The following is a 13,765-nucleotide window of genomic DNA, read 5'->3' on the forward strand; positions in this document are numbered from 1 at the left end:
GGGGGGGGAAGGGAAGCAGCGCGAGAAAGGCTATGACCTCTAAGATCGTGACCTTTCAAACACATTTTGCTGATTCACTGCCCACAAGTCATCACGATGTATGGGAATACCACTTTAGGAAAGGCAACACCAATTTGACTTTGAATTTTTTTACCCTCTATGGTGCCAATGTGGTGAGAGGATGGGAATAAAGAAACCTTGATTTTGAAGACACTGCTACATGCTGTACAGCTTAGCGGCTGTTACTTTAAGTCAGTGTTGCATTTACTCCCTTCACAATTAACCACTGCAGACATTGATCCACAAGATGACTTGTAAGGAATTAATCAAGACTGTTCGCTGTAGGAGGGAACCTGGTGCATGGAAGATACACAACAGCTGTTTCTGAGCCAACTGCTCTGTGTTTCTTCGTGCCCTGATTTTTGCTTTCTCCAAGTGATAGTACAAGTACAATGACCTTGGAAATAAAAGTTTAAAGGACTTGTTGACAGTGACAAATTCCTCTCTCAGAGTTACTGAGCCGTGTTCCATGCCCTGGCCTTGGCCCAAAAGCATGTGTAATCCTGGAGGCACAAAAATGACATCTTAACTAGTTATCATGAGGCAAAGCCAATATCCAAAGTATGAGCTGAATAACATAATAAGGCAAAAATGTGTAAGGTAAATTGTCCGATCATCTTGTAAAGCTGTTAGATTTGAAATACTGGGAATCTTTAAAGTGTCTTGCGGCACACTTGACTAATAAAGAAAAACCCCAAAACCTTCCCTGTCACTTTACTTGTAGAAAATCCACCTGATGCTTGATACCAGTTGAAACATGTATGTCTTACCCTCCACCTTCATCAGTGAAAGGATACCCAGTTGTGGTCACTGCTGAAAAACACACTACCTGCAAAGGAGAGGAAGACAGATGTGTTGTAAGTGCTGGGTGACAGTAGAGCAAATCAGCTCTGACTATGGTAAGGAAAGGCAGGAGATAACATCACTTGAAAGAGCCAGCAACCTTGTCACTCACAACAGTGATGCCATGTGCAGCAGGAGTAGGTGCACAGTCCCAGTTACAGCACAGTCTGGCACTGCAGTGCTCATGAGGTCCTGTTCTTGTGTTTCTGCCATCTGCTAAGAGATTTGAGAAGCTCATGCTCTTCTCTCCCTGATATTCCTTGCCTGCTCTTCTTTCCATCAGACTGCAACAAGGTCAGGGTTGTCCTAGTCTGTGGATGTGAGATAGCACTCCATTTTATATTTCCTCACTGCAAAATACCAGTTCTCATTTAGTCCCTTTGGGCTGCTGTGTCTCCTGATGTGCCGGCTTCTGTTGATCTGCATACAGAATATATATGGTACTCCAGCTTCATTACAGACTTACCCCAAAACAGTACAGTTTAGATCACATTTATGAATATTTCTTACACAATATGTCAAAATCCCTATGTCATCAAATAAGTAATGAAGAAGCTGTCTCACTCTTAATGTGCCTATCCGTTACATTTTGGAAAAGCTGTATTATTACTATCAGAGTATTGTTTGAGTGACACATGCCACAAATCCCAAGAATCTTGGTGAAATCTATAAAATAAAGTTATTAAGTTTTATATGTCAAAAAAAGTGTTGTGTCCAACACCACAGAAATTAGATCTCGTTTGGACAACTGAAGAAGATGTGTTCATAGAACTAAAAATCAGTGCAGGTTTAGATGCAGCTAATTCTGCCTTATGTGTTGCTAAAGTCCAGATTCACACGTAGCTTGTAGTGCACTGGAAAAAAAAAAAAAAAAAAAAAAGGAAACGATAAATTATAATTGGGAACTATTTAAGAATATTTTATCAGTATATTCAGAATCCCACAACAGAGGAGAAAACTTCTCTGCTTATTAGAAAGCTTTCCAGTTTAAAGGGAAAGATAATAGTAAAAAATAAATGAAGGGACTGATAGAGACTTGAGTTAACCAGGTTCCTGCTATCGCAGACAACCCCATCACATAATCTTACTCGGAAGTGTATCTGTGTTAATATCAGATATATTTTCCTGACTGCTGAGGTCGGGAAGATGCCCAGGCCATGCTGAGGACTGCAGTCATCACTCCCTACCCACAGTTCAGGGAACTGTGTGACTCCCAAAAGGTGCCAACACTTGGCAGCCAGTGACCACGGCGTGCACTTCTAGTGAACCATTGCAGTCCCAAGGGGCTGACATGATCTCTGAATGCATAAGCTATTTAGCAGAGATAAGCTCTGCTGCTTCCATGCTGGGGAGCTGGTATGACCATTACTGGGATGAAAAGACAGTTCTGGTATAAGGAAGGTGTTGAGGATGAAACAAAATGGAAAGAGCTCAGCATAAAGCCAAAAAGTGATTAATAAATCTGAAAATATGACAGAAAACTGATGGAGAGATGTAAAAAAGAGCTAATTATTTAGTAGCTACTTGTGGAACACATAATGAGTAGAAATTTCTACAACAAACCAGTAAAAGTAGTAACAAAGGCCAGGGATTAAAACTGAAGACAAACAAATGTGGGCCAGAAATAAGAGTTTTGTTGGATTTTTTTTTTTTTAACCTGGGCTCATTAAGCCTTGGAACTTCTTTATCATCTCCAGACCATACTCTCTCTTCATAGTTCTGAATGCAAGACAATGCTTTCCTAGTGCAGGTGTTTTCCTTCCAGCACACCTGACCAGCTCAGGCAAGTGCTCAATTCCTTCTCAAGGGTTAAAACTGATAATCACAAAAGTTCTTCTGATCTTGAAAACATATTCTTTCCCCTTCCTAGCTGTGCTGCTGTAGCACCATAGGCATCTACGAAAAAATGGATTTCTATCACCATGAGCACAAGAGAAGACCCTTAGGAAACTCTTACAAAAGAAAAGTATGCACTTTCTTTTTTTAGGCTGAGCAGTGGTTAAATTTCCATGAAGAAAGTTAAATCCTTACAGTGGAGGCCTAATGATAGTCTATAATGAAACTGAATCACAGCATGGTATAAAAACATTATGCCTTTAACGATACCTTTAGCTGGGATAATTACGTTTCTCTGAATCCACAGAGGTGGTGGTGGTGCAAAGTTATTGTTAGGACAGGTTGACATTTTCTGTGGGGGGAAAAAAAAACAGCTGAATCTGTTAATGATTTGAGGTCAGATTTGACAAGTGGCTTTGATGAGAATTTTTTTTAGGTTGAGACCATTCCATTCAGACTCTTACAAAATTGATCTTTTTGAAAAGCTTGTTTTGAAGCCACGCATTACTTAGAAATCATGCTAATTTTAGAGGGAAAAAAAAAAAAAAAGAAAACCAAAACAAAATGGTCTTGTTTCCTGTCATATAAAGTGTCTTATTCATTATGCACCCTCATTATGTAAAAACTCTGCTGAACTTGTGCACCAGGTTTTTGTGCAAGTCTATCTGTGCTATTTTGATTGTATGTGGACTGACTACCTGTGCAAGGGGTAACATGGACTCGGTTTGTGCTGCAATACTATATGCATGTATGTTCAGAATTATAGCCCACCCTTTTGGCAAGAGGCATTTACTGAATTAGGAGTTAAACCATATTGATAAAAAGAATTACAGTCACCATTCCACAACAGTCCAGATGATGTTTTTCTTCTCATAAGACATTCTAACTTTCATGTTCCCCTAGACCCTTTGCATTTGACAGTCACAAATGATGGTCCCTGCGATGGCAATGCCACGCTGCGGTCAGAAGGTCCTACCTAAGGAGCAGAAGATCAGGCCAGCTGTCGTCTCCCTGTTCCTGCAGGCAGCAGCCACGTGATGCTATGATTGATGCTTGTCAGGTCACCTTCTCAGCAGAGTCACCTTTTCTGCAGGAGTGACTGGGTTTAAAAAGCTGAGGAACTTACCGGTAAAGACAGAAACTGAACTTCTGCTTACAGAACTGCAAAATTTGGGGATGAAAATGTTAGAACAAGGAGTGATGGGCTTCAATTGTAAGAAGAGATGTGTAGTTAAACATTAGTTTTTAAAAAACAAACCCCATCTGTCTTACTCTGATTTTTTTTTTTAAATTTTTTTTTTTTTTAGGTAGTTAACCTACGCAGGCTGTGGCATCTCCAGTGTTGGAGGCTTTCAAGAGCTCTTTGAGAAGCATCTGTCAGGTAAAGTAGAGCCTGCTTTGGGGTAAGGGAAACCTTTTCTGTGATCCAACAATGCAAGAATGTCTGGGGGGGTAAGGCACGCAGCCACAATGGAAGATAAATTTGTCAACAAGAAAAATACTTGCATTGTGGGACTTCATTAAAACTCAAAAAGGAAAACAATTTTATGAGCACAAAATCTGCCTTTGATCATGTGTCCAAAAGCCAATCATTCTGTCCCAAAGGTACAGACTCATTTAATGTATCAGACCCTGAAAGGGTGAGAAAACTGCGGATGCTGCCTGAACAAGGGAGAATGAGACAATGAAACTGTCCAATACTGAGAGCGTCTGCGTTAGGGATTAAAGCCTGGCATTGCACATCTAGTGAAAGACAGGCATAAATAAGAGTTAGGAGGGGGTATTCATACTCATTCAACAGAGTAAGTAAGGTAAAACTTCCCTGTATTTCCCAGATCAGCCATGGCACAAAGCCTTCACCGTCTGAGTTACCAAGGAAGCCTTTGCCTTTTCAAACTGGTTCCATTCACCCTGGGTTCACGCATTTCTTTTTCCAGGTGGTTTATTTATCTTTCTGTTCACAGGCTTTGATTTCTGTTATAATCTTATACTCAGGCACACAGCGTAGTTCAGCCTGAAAGTCAAGGATGCCAAGCTACCCACAGCCACCCAGGGTACTGTTTGCACACTGCATTCTGCAGAAGGCTTGCTCTGCTCAGCTGCTCTCAGGATTGGGCACTCTTTTATCCTGTGGCTGTTGCAAGGGCAAGGCAAAGGATGCGAGAAGAACTGAATCAGCAGCTAAACAACCTTTAGTTTTTAACAGCTTCAGCAAGCACAGTTTGTCTCCCAAGGAAATCACAGAGAGCAGCTTCTAGCATTCCTCACCCTCGCAGAGCTCCTGTGTACTTCTTGGCTCCTCCAGAACAAATTAATGTCAAGTGCCTAGCAAGGAGCACACTGTGCTTACCTTCCAGTCCCAGACCACAATATTTTGCTGATCCAGAGTGTAACTTTCTGGCTGGTATGTTGCTTCAATCTGTTGTGCATCCTTGATCATTGGAAAAGGCTTGAAGGTAGAAAAATATGCAGCCAGTCAATCAATAGCTGATGTTACAAAGGATAGGACTTTGCCATCACATTGCATTAATACAAGGGATGGGAGTTATGTGCAAACAGTAAACAACACAGTGCAGGCTTGCCAGGAGATATGTGACATGGCTAAATATAATGACCTGTCTGAGGCTATAGCTTTATCTGTTCGGCTGTAGTACGTGCCGTAGTCAATAGGTGTGCTGCTCTGGTTGTTTCTGAAGCATTATAATTGTTGTGCCTCACACTTCTTTCTAAATACAAACTGCACACAATTCCTCTAATTTAATCAGATGTACAGACCAGATTTGTCCCTTAAAATGACACAGGATTTATAAGCTCCCAAAAATCTGAGTCCGGTGGAGATGCTGATGAGTGCCTGGGGTCATTGAAGTCATAATGTCATCAAGGGGATTTTGATATGGCTTCTAGTTTTCAGGACAGGATTTTGACTGGCAGTCAATTCGTTGCAGTAAAGATGGCACATGTGAAACAGAATTATAAATACATAGAACTGCTGTGAAAATACATGTATTGTTTCTCAGACACTTAGGTATAACAATAATAGTTCTATGCAGATTAGTCATAAGCAAATATTTCCAGAGTGTAGGATGGGGATGCTATCCTGTGAAAAGGCACAAGAACCATCTGCTAAAAACACACAAAAGAAAGCAGCACAAAAACCTCTATCACAAACCTCATAATTGATTTTGATTTACAGTCAAACAATCTCCCACTGCATTTTGGGAGGGAGAAAACCCACTGCAGTCATGAGAGCCTGTCCTGTAACTCTCACATAAATGAATTCAGAGATGGAGGAGAGCCACTCCCAGAGATGATAAGGCTATGCTTGATGATCTGCCTTCTGTCCCATCTGGGTGTCAGCACATATTTCATTTTATTCTTGTGCTGTTCAACTAATTATTGAGGACTTGGAATAACTGAGGAAATTGCAACGTATTCCTGATGGAGAAAAAAAAAAAATGCCCTCACTGTGTGGTCTCTCCCTACTTCTGTTTGAGGGAAATTCTTTCAGTAAAAAAAAAATATTGAAATTTCTATCAATCTATCAGCACCTTTCTCTAGAAGGAAAATTAGATAAAAGTGTATTGCATTTCAAAGGCATGAAGGAAGCAGAATTATCAAAGTTCAAGTATAAAATTGTTTAAACAAGATACAGGACATGAAACAAATTACTCTCAAACTTGAAACACACCATCTCACTTATGTGACTAAAGTACAAAGAAGATAGTGCTTTTCAACAGGAAACCATGCAAGCAGACGAGATCGTTTTATCAAGTGAGAAGACGTAGATGCAACACTGCATTTGTCTTTAGACAGGAGTGGAAGAGGTGAAGAAGTACAGGATTTGGGGCTAACTAACCCAGACCTATATGAAAATTACTGGAAATTAGAATACTTTGTTTGCTGAAAATAAAACCAAATGCTCAAAGTGTTTAGTTTAACCTCTGAAAGAATGGTGAAGAAATTGCACAAACAAACACTTTTTTTTTAAAACAAAAAAAAACCAACTGAAGCAGCATATCCTGGGGGAAAGGTCATGTTTTCTCGTAAATCTTCCAAGCCTACTTCCTAAAGATGATTTACCAGAGTCCAGTTTTAAGAATTAGCTTCTGTCAATGACACAAATTGGAATTTGTGTCCTTTATTTAAACAGGAGTTATATCTTCCAGAGGAACTCACAGGCACGGGCAATACTAGTCAAATTCTCATTCTTGGGAGAAAAAATATGCATTCTCTTCTTCAGACTTTCATAGAACATGCCATTTTCTTTCCTAGACTTAGATATCTCCTGTACTCCAGATATAATCTCAGTAGATAAATACAAAAAATACATGTATAGGAATGATACACAGAACGACTAACCATTTTCCTGAACACACTATATAAGTGCAAATCAATAATAAAAATAAACTTCTTCCTTACAGGGCTGCCATTTAAGGTGAGGGTTTGCTTGTCATTTGCACTGCATGAGGATTTATGGTTTGACATTGGTTTGTCTTCTCTTCCAGACATCATATCCTCCAAGAGGAATGGCTAGCACCTTCTGTCGTCTCCTGGCTGGCCGTGCAACCACTGCACTCTTTGCAGCCGCAGGCACAGGGGTGTTAACCACCGGGTACCTCCTTAACCAACAAAATGTGAAGGCTGCTGTTCATGAAAAACGGAAACTCTTCCCTCCAAGGTAAGGACTTGGGGTGAGGCAGTCAGTTGAGTCACCCTGTTAACCAGGCTGGAAGCAACGTTTAAGACGTCTGTAGAGGAAGAAGATCCCTACCAAAGCTGCAGAGTCCTCAATGGCCACGCCATCTGTGTGTCTGACCATAGGCCATGTAACCCGAACACCAGCACCCTTTATTAATAACCCCAGTTTTAGGTAGTGCCAACAATGGCCTTCAAGACCAGAAAGGAGGGATGTGAGATAGTATCAGCACTCAAAGAAAAATTGCCGAACAATGACGAGCCTAAGAAATATTTCAAATTTTAGGCAGCACACTATATTAGTCCTTATTTTCTCTCATCAGCTATTGAACGTTTTGCAGCTCTACCTATTGGGCTAGCTGATTGTATGGACTGCACCATTAGGCAATGTGAAAATATTTTTATTATGCAAGCAGTAAAGAAATTTCCCATGTAATTGCTGTGACTGAAATGCTCCTAATTTGTTACAAAATGGGTGACTGATGATTAGAAACTAATTACAGATCTCCTTCTCTGTAGAATAATTTTGCTGGTCATACCTGTGAAAAACAAAGCGCATTAGGCTCTGATAGACCTTTTTCTTTTTTTTTTTTAAGTACTGAATACTATTCTAATTAAAATACATTCTTATAGGAATAACAGAGTTGTGCATAAAGCAAATCATTACTAGCACAAGGTAGCTGTGGTCTGACTCTGTTGCAAAAATTACTTGTTATAGCACAACATCTTTATTTTCCCTGGTTTAGTACACCATGCAGCTTTCTATAAATATTAATGCCATTGAAGCAGACCCAGATATTGCCAGATATTGTAAAAGAGCAAGCTGACATAGATCAGACAGTCCCACTGATGTCCACAAAGCTGTGAGAACACCTGGGCTCAGAATTACAGAGAACTTGTTCAGCTAAACTTAATTCCCTCCCTACTTGAACAAAACAATGTTAGAGCTCTTTCCTTTCTGAATAAGAGTGTCTCAGCAGAGATTTAATGGGGCATAGTACACTTTCAGATCTTGTTTGGACTCATTTTCCTGGTGGCCCCAAGTAGCAGAAAGCTGCAATTACCTGTTGGTGTGGTGGCCCACCAGTGTGCAATGTGGGATACTTTCAGTGACAAATCTTCCTTCCCAAAATTCAGTGCAAAGTATGAAGCAAGAACTAATTATACTTTTAAACCATGCTGTCTACTCTGTATCTCATGATCCCTTTAATAGCTTCATGAACTAGAAGGATCACTCTTCAGAGGTGCCACATTAATTGGTTGGGATGATTGTTCTCTTCAGCGCAGACTATCCTGATCTCCGCAAACATAACAACTGCATGGCTGAGTGCCTCACGCCGGCCATTTACTCTCGGCTAAGGGACAAGATGACTCCCAATGGCTACACCCTGGACCAGTGCATCCAAACTGGGGTTGACAATCCTGGCCACCCTTTCATTAAAACTGTGGGGATGGTCGCAGGTGATGAAGAGTCCTATGAGGTAAGACATTTCCACAATACTGTTGTGGTTCACAAGAACTTGTTAGATGAAGACAGATTCCCTGCAGGGTATGCACTCCTAAGATAAATTTTATCCCAGAGAGTACATAAGGGGAAGGCCATCCATGTGCATAAAGATGGTGTTTTCCCCACTCTTCTACATTAGGAAATGCATGAATATAAGGTGTCAATACAGATGTCCTCTCTGCTGCAAATGAAGTTAATAAAACATACCTGCTTGGGAGCAGCTGCTACCTGCCTCCAGCAGCCACCCTTCTTCCTATGACTAAACTTAGTTTATGGTAAAACTATGCAAACCTAAGACACACAAAATAAAGGTAATGTGGAAATCACATTGTGGAATAGCAAGAGGCAGAAGTGAAACAAAAATATCTTCTGTGAAGTGCCAGACATCGTTAAGCCACAGCTTTGGGATGGTTGTGGTTTGAGCTCAGAGGGAACTGAGCACCACACAGCTACTCACTCAGCCCTTCTCCCTCAGGAATGGGAAGGAGAAAATAAAACAAAAGCCTCAGGAATCGAGATAAGAACAGGGAGGCATGATTCAACCACTATGATCATGGGCAAAAGACAGACTCATTAGGGGAAGAAAAAGAAGATCACTTTAATTCAGACACTAACAAGAACAACACTTAATCAGACACAGTGGAACAGTGAGAAGCATTACCACATTTTAAAAATACCTTCTCCCCCACCTCTCCCTCTTCCCCGGGCTCAGTTTTTCCCAATTTCTCTACCTCCTCCCACAACAGCAGCACAGGGGGCAGGGAATGGGGGTTGTGGTCAGTCCCACCACTCCTTCCTCCAACATGGGGGAACTCCTCACACTCTTACCCTGCTCTAGTGTGGCGTCCCTGTCACAGGAGACAGTCCTCCATGAACTTTGTCCAACATGAGACCTTCCCACTGGTCACAGCCTATACTGAGCTGCTCCAGCATGGATCTCTCCCACACTTTGCAGTCCTTCCAGCACTGAACTACAACAGCGGGGGCTTCTTCCTACAGAGTCCCAACCTTCTTCAGGTGCAGCCACTTGCTCTGGCGTGGGCTCCTCCATAGGCTGCAGGTCAGCAACTGCTCCACCGGTGACCTCCATGGGTGGCAGGGGGGCAACCCTGCCCTCTCACCATGGGCTGCAGGAGGCATCTCCTTTTCCTCCTTTTCTTCAACTGACCTCGGTGTTTGCAAAGGTGTCCTCCTTGAAACTCCTCCTTGCAACTCCAACTCCTCCCTCCAGGTTTCCCTTCTTAAATACATTATCACAGAGGTGCATCCACCATCATTATGTGGCTCAGCCTTGGCCAGAGGCAGGTCCAGCTTGGAGCTGGGGAAACTTTGAGAAACTTCTCGCAGGGGCCACTGCTTGAGCCCTCTCCCCTGCTACCAAAAACCTCACCACTCACTCAAACCCAGCACAGGGATCACGATGAAAACTGAAGACAAACAGCATCAGGGTGGACAGGCTTATTTAACTCTGGAATAAGGAGAAGAGGAAAGAGAGGAAAATCCTTAATTTTATTGACCTCTGTGGTCTGCTTCCTTCAGTATACCTACAATGGTACCTATTATTATACAGTCTCCTAACAGTATCCCAAACACTGGGCTGCTGAGGATGGACTGGGACATCTGGCATCCTGGACTATCAACTCCTGTGGTTCAGTCTACCCATTTAGATCTGCCACTGCCACTGCTCCTCATCTGCATGAAGGTGCGGTTGTGATTGGTGTTGACACACCTGAGCCAAGTGGCCCTAACAAGGACTAGTAGCCCATGGCAGTGAAGACATGGGGCATTATCTAAAACCAAGAGGCAAGCTGCTGGGGGACTCCGAGTGTGTGTTCTGGTTAGTAACACATCCTGAAACCCAACCTGGTTGCTACCACATCCAGTACCTGTTTGGGTAACTGGAGTAAGCTTGTAACTTAAGTAAGGTGCAATTGTACCTTCTTTCTGTTGTGAAGACAAGCAACTGCTACAGAGCACTGTCTGAGTCAAAGTACCCCTTCCCTCCATATTTACCCTGGCTGCATCTGCAAAGCCCCCTTTATGTCTGTCACCCAGGACCCTGCGCCAGGGAACTTCTACTGTGGCTGAAGCTGGGAAATTGTTTCTGTAAAAATACAGACTCCTTCTAGATTCTTTTGACTCCATAGGTGTTTGCTGAGATTTTTGATCCTGTCATTAAAGTGAGACATAATGGCTATGATCCACGGACAATGAAGCATTACACAGACCTGGATGCATCCAAGGTAGGACTGAAATAAAATAACGAGTCAATAAAGGCTCAGAGCTGCTTCTTACAGTGATGATATTGTATGCAGTAGTACTTTTTCCTGATACAACTCCAAAGACACCAATTTTAGGGTTAAGGAAAGTGGGATGCCACTCAGGGCCCTAACAGCAAGACAGCTGCCTCCCTGCCTCGTTCCTAGCAGGGGGATCAGTCCCAGCTATTCTAAGCATTTGGGCCATGGTCTCACTTGGCACAGTGAGTCTGTTCATGAGCTTACAGACAACCATGTGTCTAAGGGTTGGAATGAAAGCAACAGTTGACTCCAACACACCCACATACACATGATCAAACCTTACCTGCTGCTTAATATTTCCTTCGTAGTTCAGCTACACTGTGGTTTAGCATCTTCTGGGGCTTTCTTGTTTTGAAGGATTTTCCTTACCTGTCTCCCTTCCTCTGCCTATATCTGTGTTTCCAAAAGCTATGCAGATTCCTTCAAATTTTGGGACTGTGAAGGACTAGCTGGTTACTCTGCCACATTCATTCAGTAAAAGAAACCTGTTGTTCCTATAAATCCTTCTGGTGTCTGAAACTCTGGGACGCTCTTTGTATCCTGAGTATTTATGATCTCACAGAGAGGTTGTCATGCCTGGGCAGAAAGATGACCCTTTTTTCGTACAATGGGATTTAGGTTTTTTAGTGGTGGGCTACAAGACAGGGGGATATATGTGAACTAATAAATCACCCTTCCTTCAGATCACCCATGGTCAGTTTGATGAGCGCTATGTCCTCTCATCACGGGTGCGGACTGGCCGCAGCATCCGTGGCCTCAGCCTTCCTCCTGCCTGCACCAGGGCAGAGCGGAGAGAGGTGGAGAATGTTGTGGTCACCGCGCTCTCTGGGCTGAAAGGAGACCTCTCTGGGAAGTACTACAGCTTGACCAATATGTCTGAGAGGGATCAGCAGCAGCTTATTGATGTAAGTATAGCTCCAGCGCTGACATCACCTTTATTTACTCTTGTTAATCTTTATCTTTATTTGGGGTACGTGCTTTCCTGTACACCTAAGGAGGATAAACACATCATTAACCCAGTAGTTAATGGCCTGTTGATATTTTTAATGTAATGGCAAATCACCCAGGGTATATATTTTGACTATTTACATAACTGTGCTGGTCCAAAACGTGAAGCTATATTCCAGTGCCAAAGCAAAGCTACATGGCTGCTGACACCTCTTAGGACAAATAATGAAGCAAATTCAGGACAATTCAGGACATTTTCTTGGTCATTTCCTTGAGCAAAGATTGATATTTTCTATACTGATAACCATTCTAACTAAAAATGTTACATGGAGATAAGCATTACATATTATCTGTATTCTAGACTCAGTGTGGGAGGCTTTGTCTGTAATTTCTTTACGTCAAAACTACACTAATTTTAATTTCCCCAGAACGGCTGTAGCCTGCTGCACCCAGGTGACCTTTTCTTAGTCCTGTAGCTGTGTTTAAGGATTTGAAGGATCATCAACTGTCCATAATGACAGTTTTCATTGCCACACGGATGGAAACACAAGGATTTCCATCACAGATTTTGTCACAGCACGTGACCAATCAAACAAACATTGAATGTCCATTTTAAATATCCAAAAGAATGGCTGTACCCTGTTAGCTATATTCATGGCACATTAATCCATAACATCAACCAAAAGGGAGCTGATGAAGTAACATAACTACTTTTAACCCTGGAACTAGGTGTTTCAGGCTGGATTAACCAGGAGTTAAGAATTTATGTAAGATCAGTAACTTTTTTAATTGAATGTCTTTGGTAATATGTTTATTGACAAGAAGTTGATGACCTATTGTAGGTTTTATTTCATTGCCTCTTTTCAGCAAGTGAGAGCTCCTCAGAAAGAAGAGGTAGAAATAGGAGAACAGAAAATATAGTTCCTTCATAGTTTAAGGCTGAATCCTTTGGGAAGTGGAATAGGCTTCACCAATTCAGCATCTTACCTTGTTTTGTTTGGTTTTGCGGTAATGGAATTTATAGAAATCAGGGCATTGAATGTTGTAACCTCACATTCCATCTTTAATTCATACCTTTGCTTATCTCCTCCAGTACTTTAGGACCTTGAACCTTTATGGTATGAGGCTTCTCACCAGCCTTTAATAAGCACCATTTGATCTTGTTAAGATCAAATCAGTGCTAGCTGAATGGCATTAAGCACAGAAGGCATTTGGTACGTGCAGATTTGGGCCATATGCACATAAGGGAAACTAATAGTGTTCAGCTGTTTTCTTGCAAAAGGGTAATTTTTCTTTCAAGCAAAAGTGTCAAGTGAAGGAAGCTGTGGAAGGAAATGTTGTGTCCCTGTGAAGAGCAAAGAGAGCTCTATACCTACTCTTTCTGCATGGTTGGGGTTCTGGCTGCATCATATCCATCACAGGGTATTGAAAGATGAAAACCTAAAATTCTCCATTAAGGGAAAAAAAGAAGTAAAGCATAACAACTTGTCCACCATGTCATATTTATTCTGGATAGCTTGCTTTACTGTTCTTAATTAAATCCTACGAACACCCCCCCACTCCACCCCCCACCCCC

General features: G+C 41.8%; 1 protein-coding gene across 2 annotated transcripts in view; it reads left to right on the top strand.

Annotated features, from left to right (window-relative positions):
- The window catches only part of CKMT2 (creatine kinase, mitochondrial 2), a 26,512-nt gene that overhangs the window by 2,302 nt on the left and 10,445 nt on the right, over positions 1-13,765 (top strand). Inside the window, exons 1-6 of one of the 2 annotated variants that reach the window (XM_026866722.1) lie at positions 3,748-3,867; positions 4,047-4,120; positions 7,245-7,417; positions 8,717-8,915; positions 11,089-11,184; positions 11,925-12,146. In XM_026866722.1, the coding sequence (XP_026722523.1) occupies positions 7,266-7,417; positions 8,717-8,915; positions 11,089-11,184; positions 11,925-12,146 (669 nt within the window). In that variant the 5' untranslated portion in view covers positions 3,748-3,867; positions 4,047-4,120; positions 7,245-7,265. Of the gene's footprint in view, positions 1-3,747; positions 3,868-4,046; positions 4,121-7,244; positions 7,418-8,716; positions 8,916-11,088; positions 11,185-11,924; positions 12,147-13,765 lie in introns of those variants that run through there. The other variant, XM_026866721.1, reaches the window with a different exon arrangement.

Source organism: Athene cunicularia (genome assembly GCF_003259725.1).
Source record: "Athene cunicularia isolate RWA chromosome Z unlocalized genomic scaffold, athCun1 chrZ_part3, whole genome shotgun sequence".
NCBI lineage: Eukaryota > Metazoa > Chordata > Aves > Strigiformes > Strigidae > Athene > Athene cunicularia.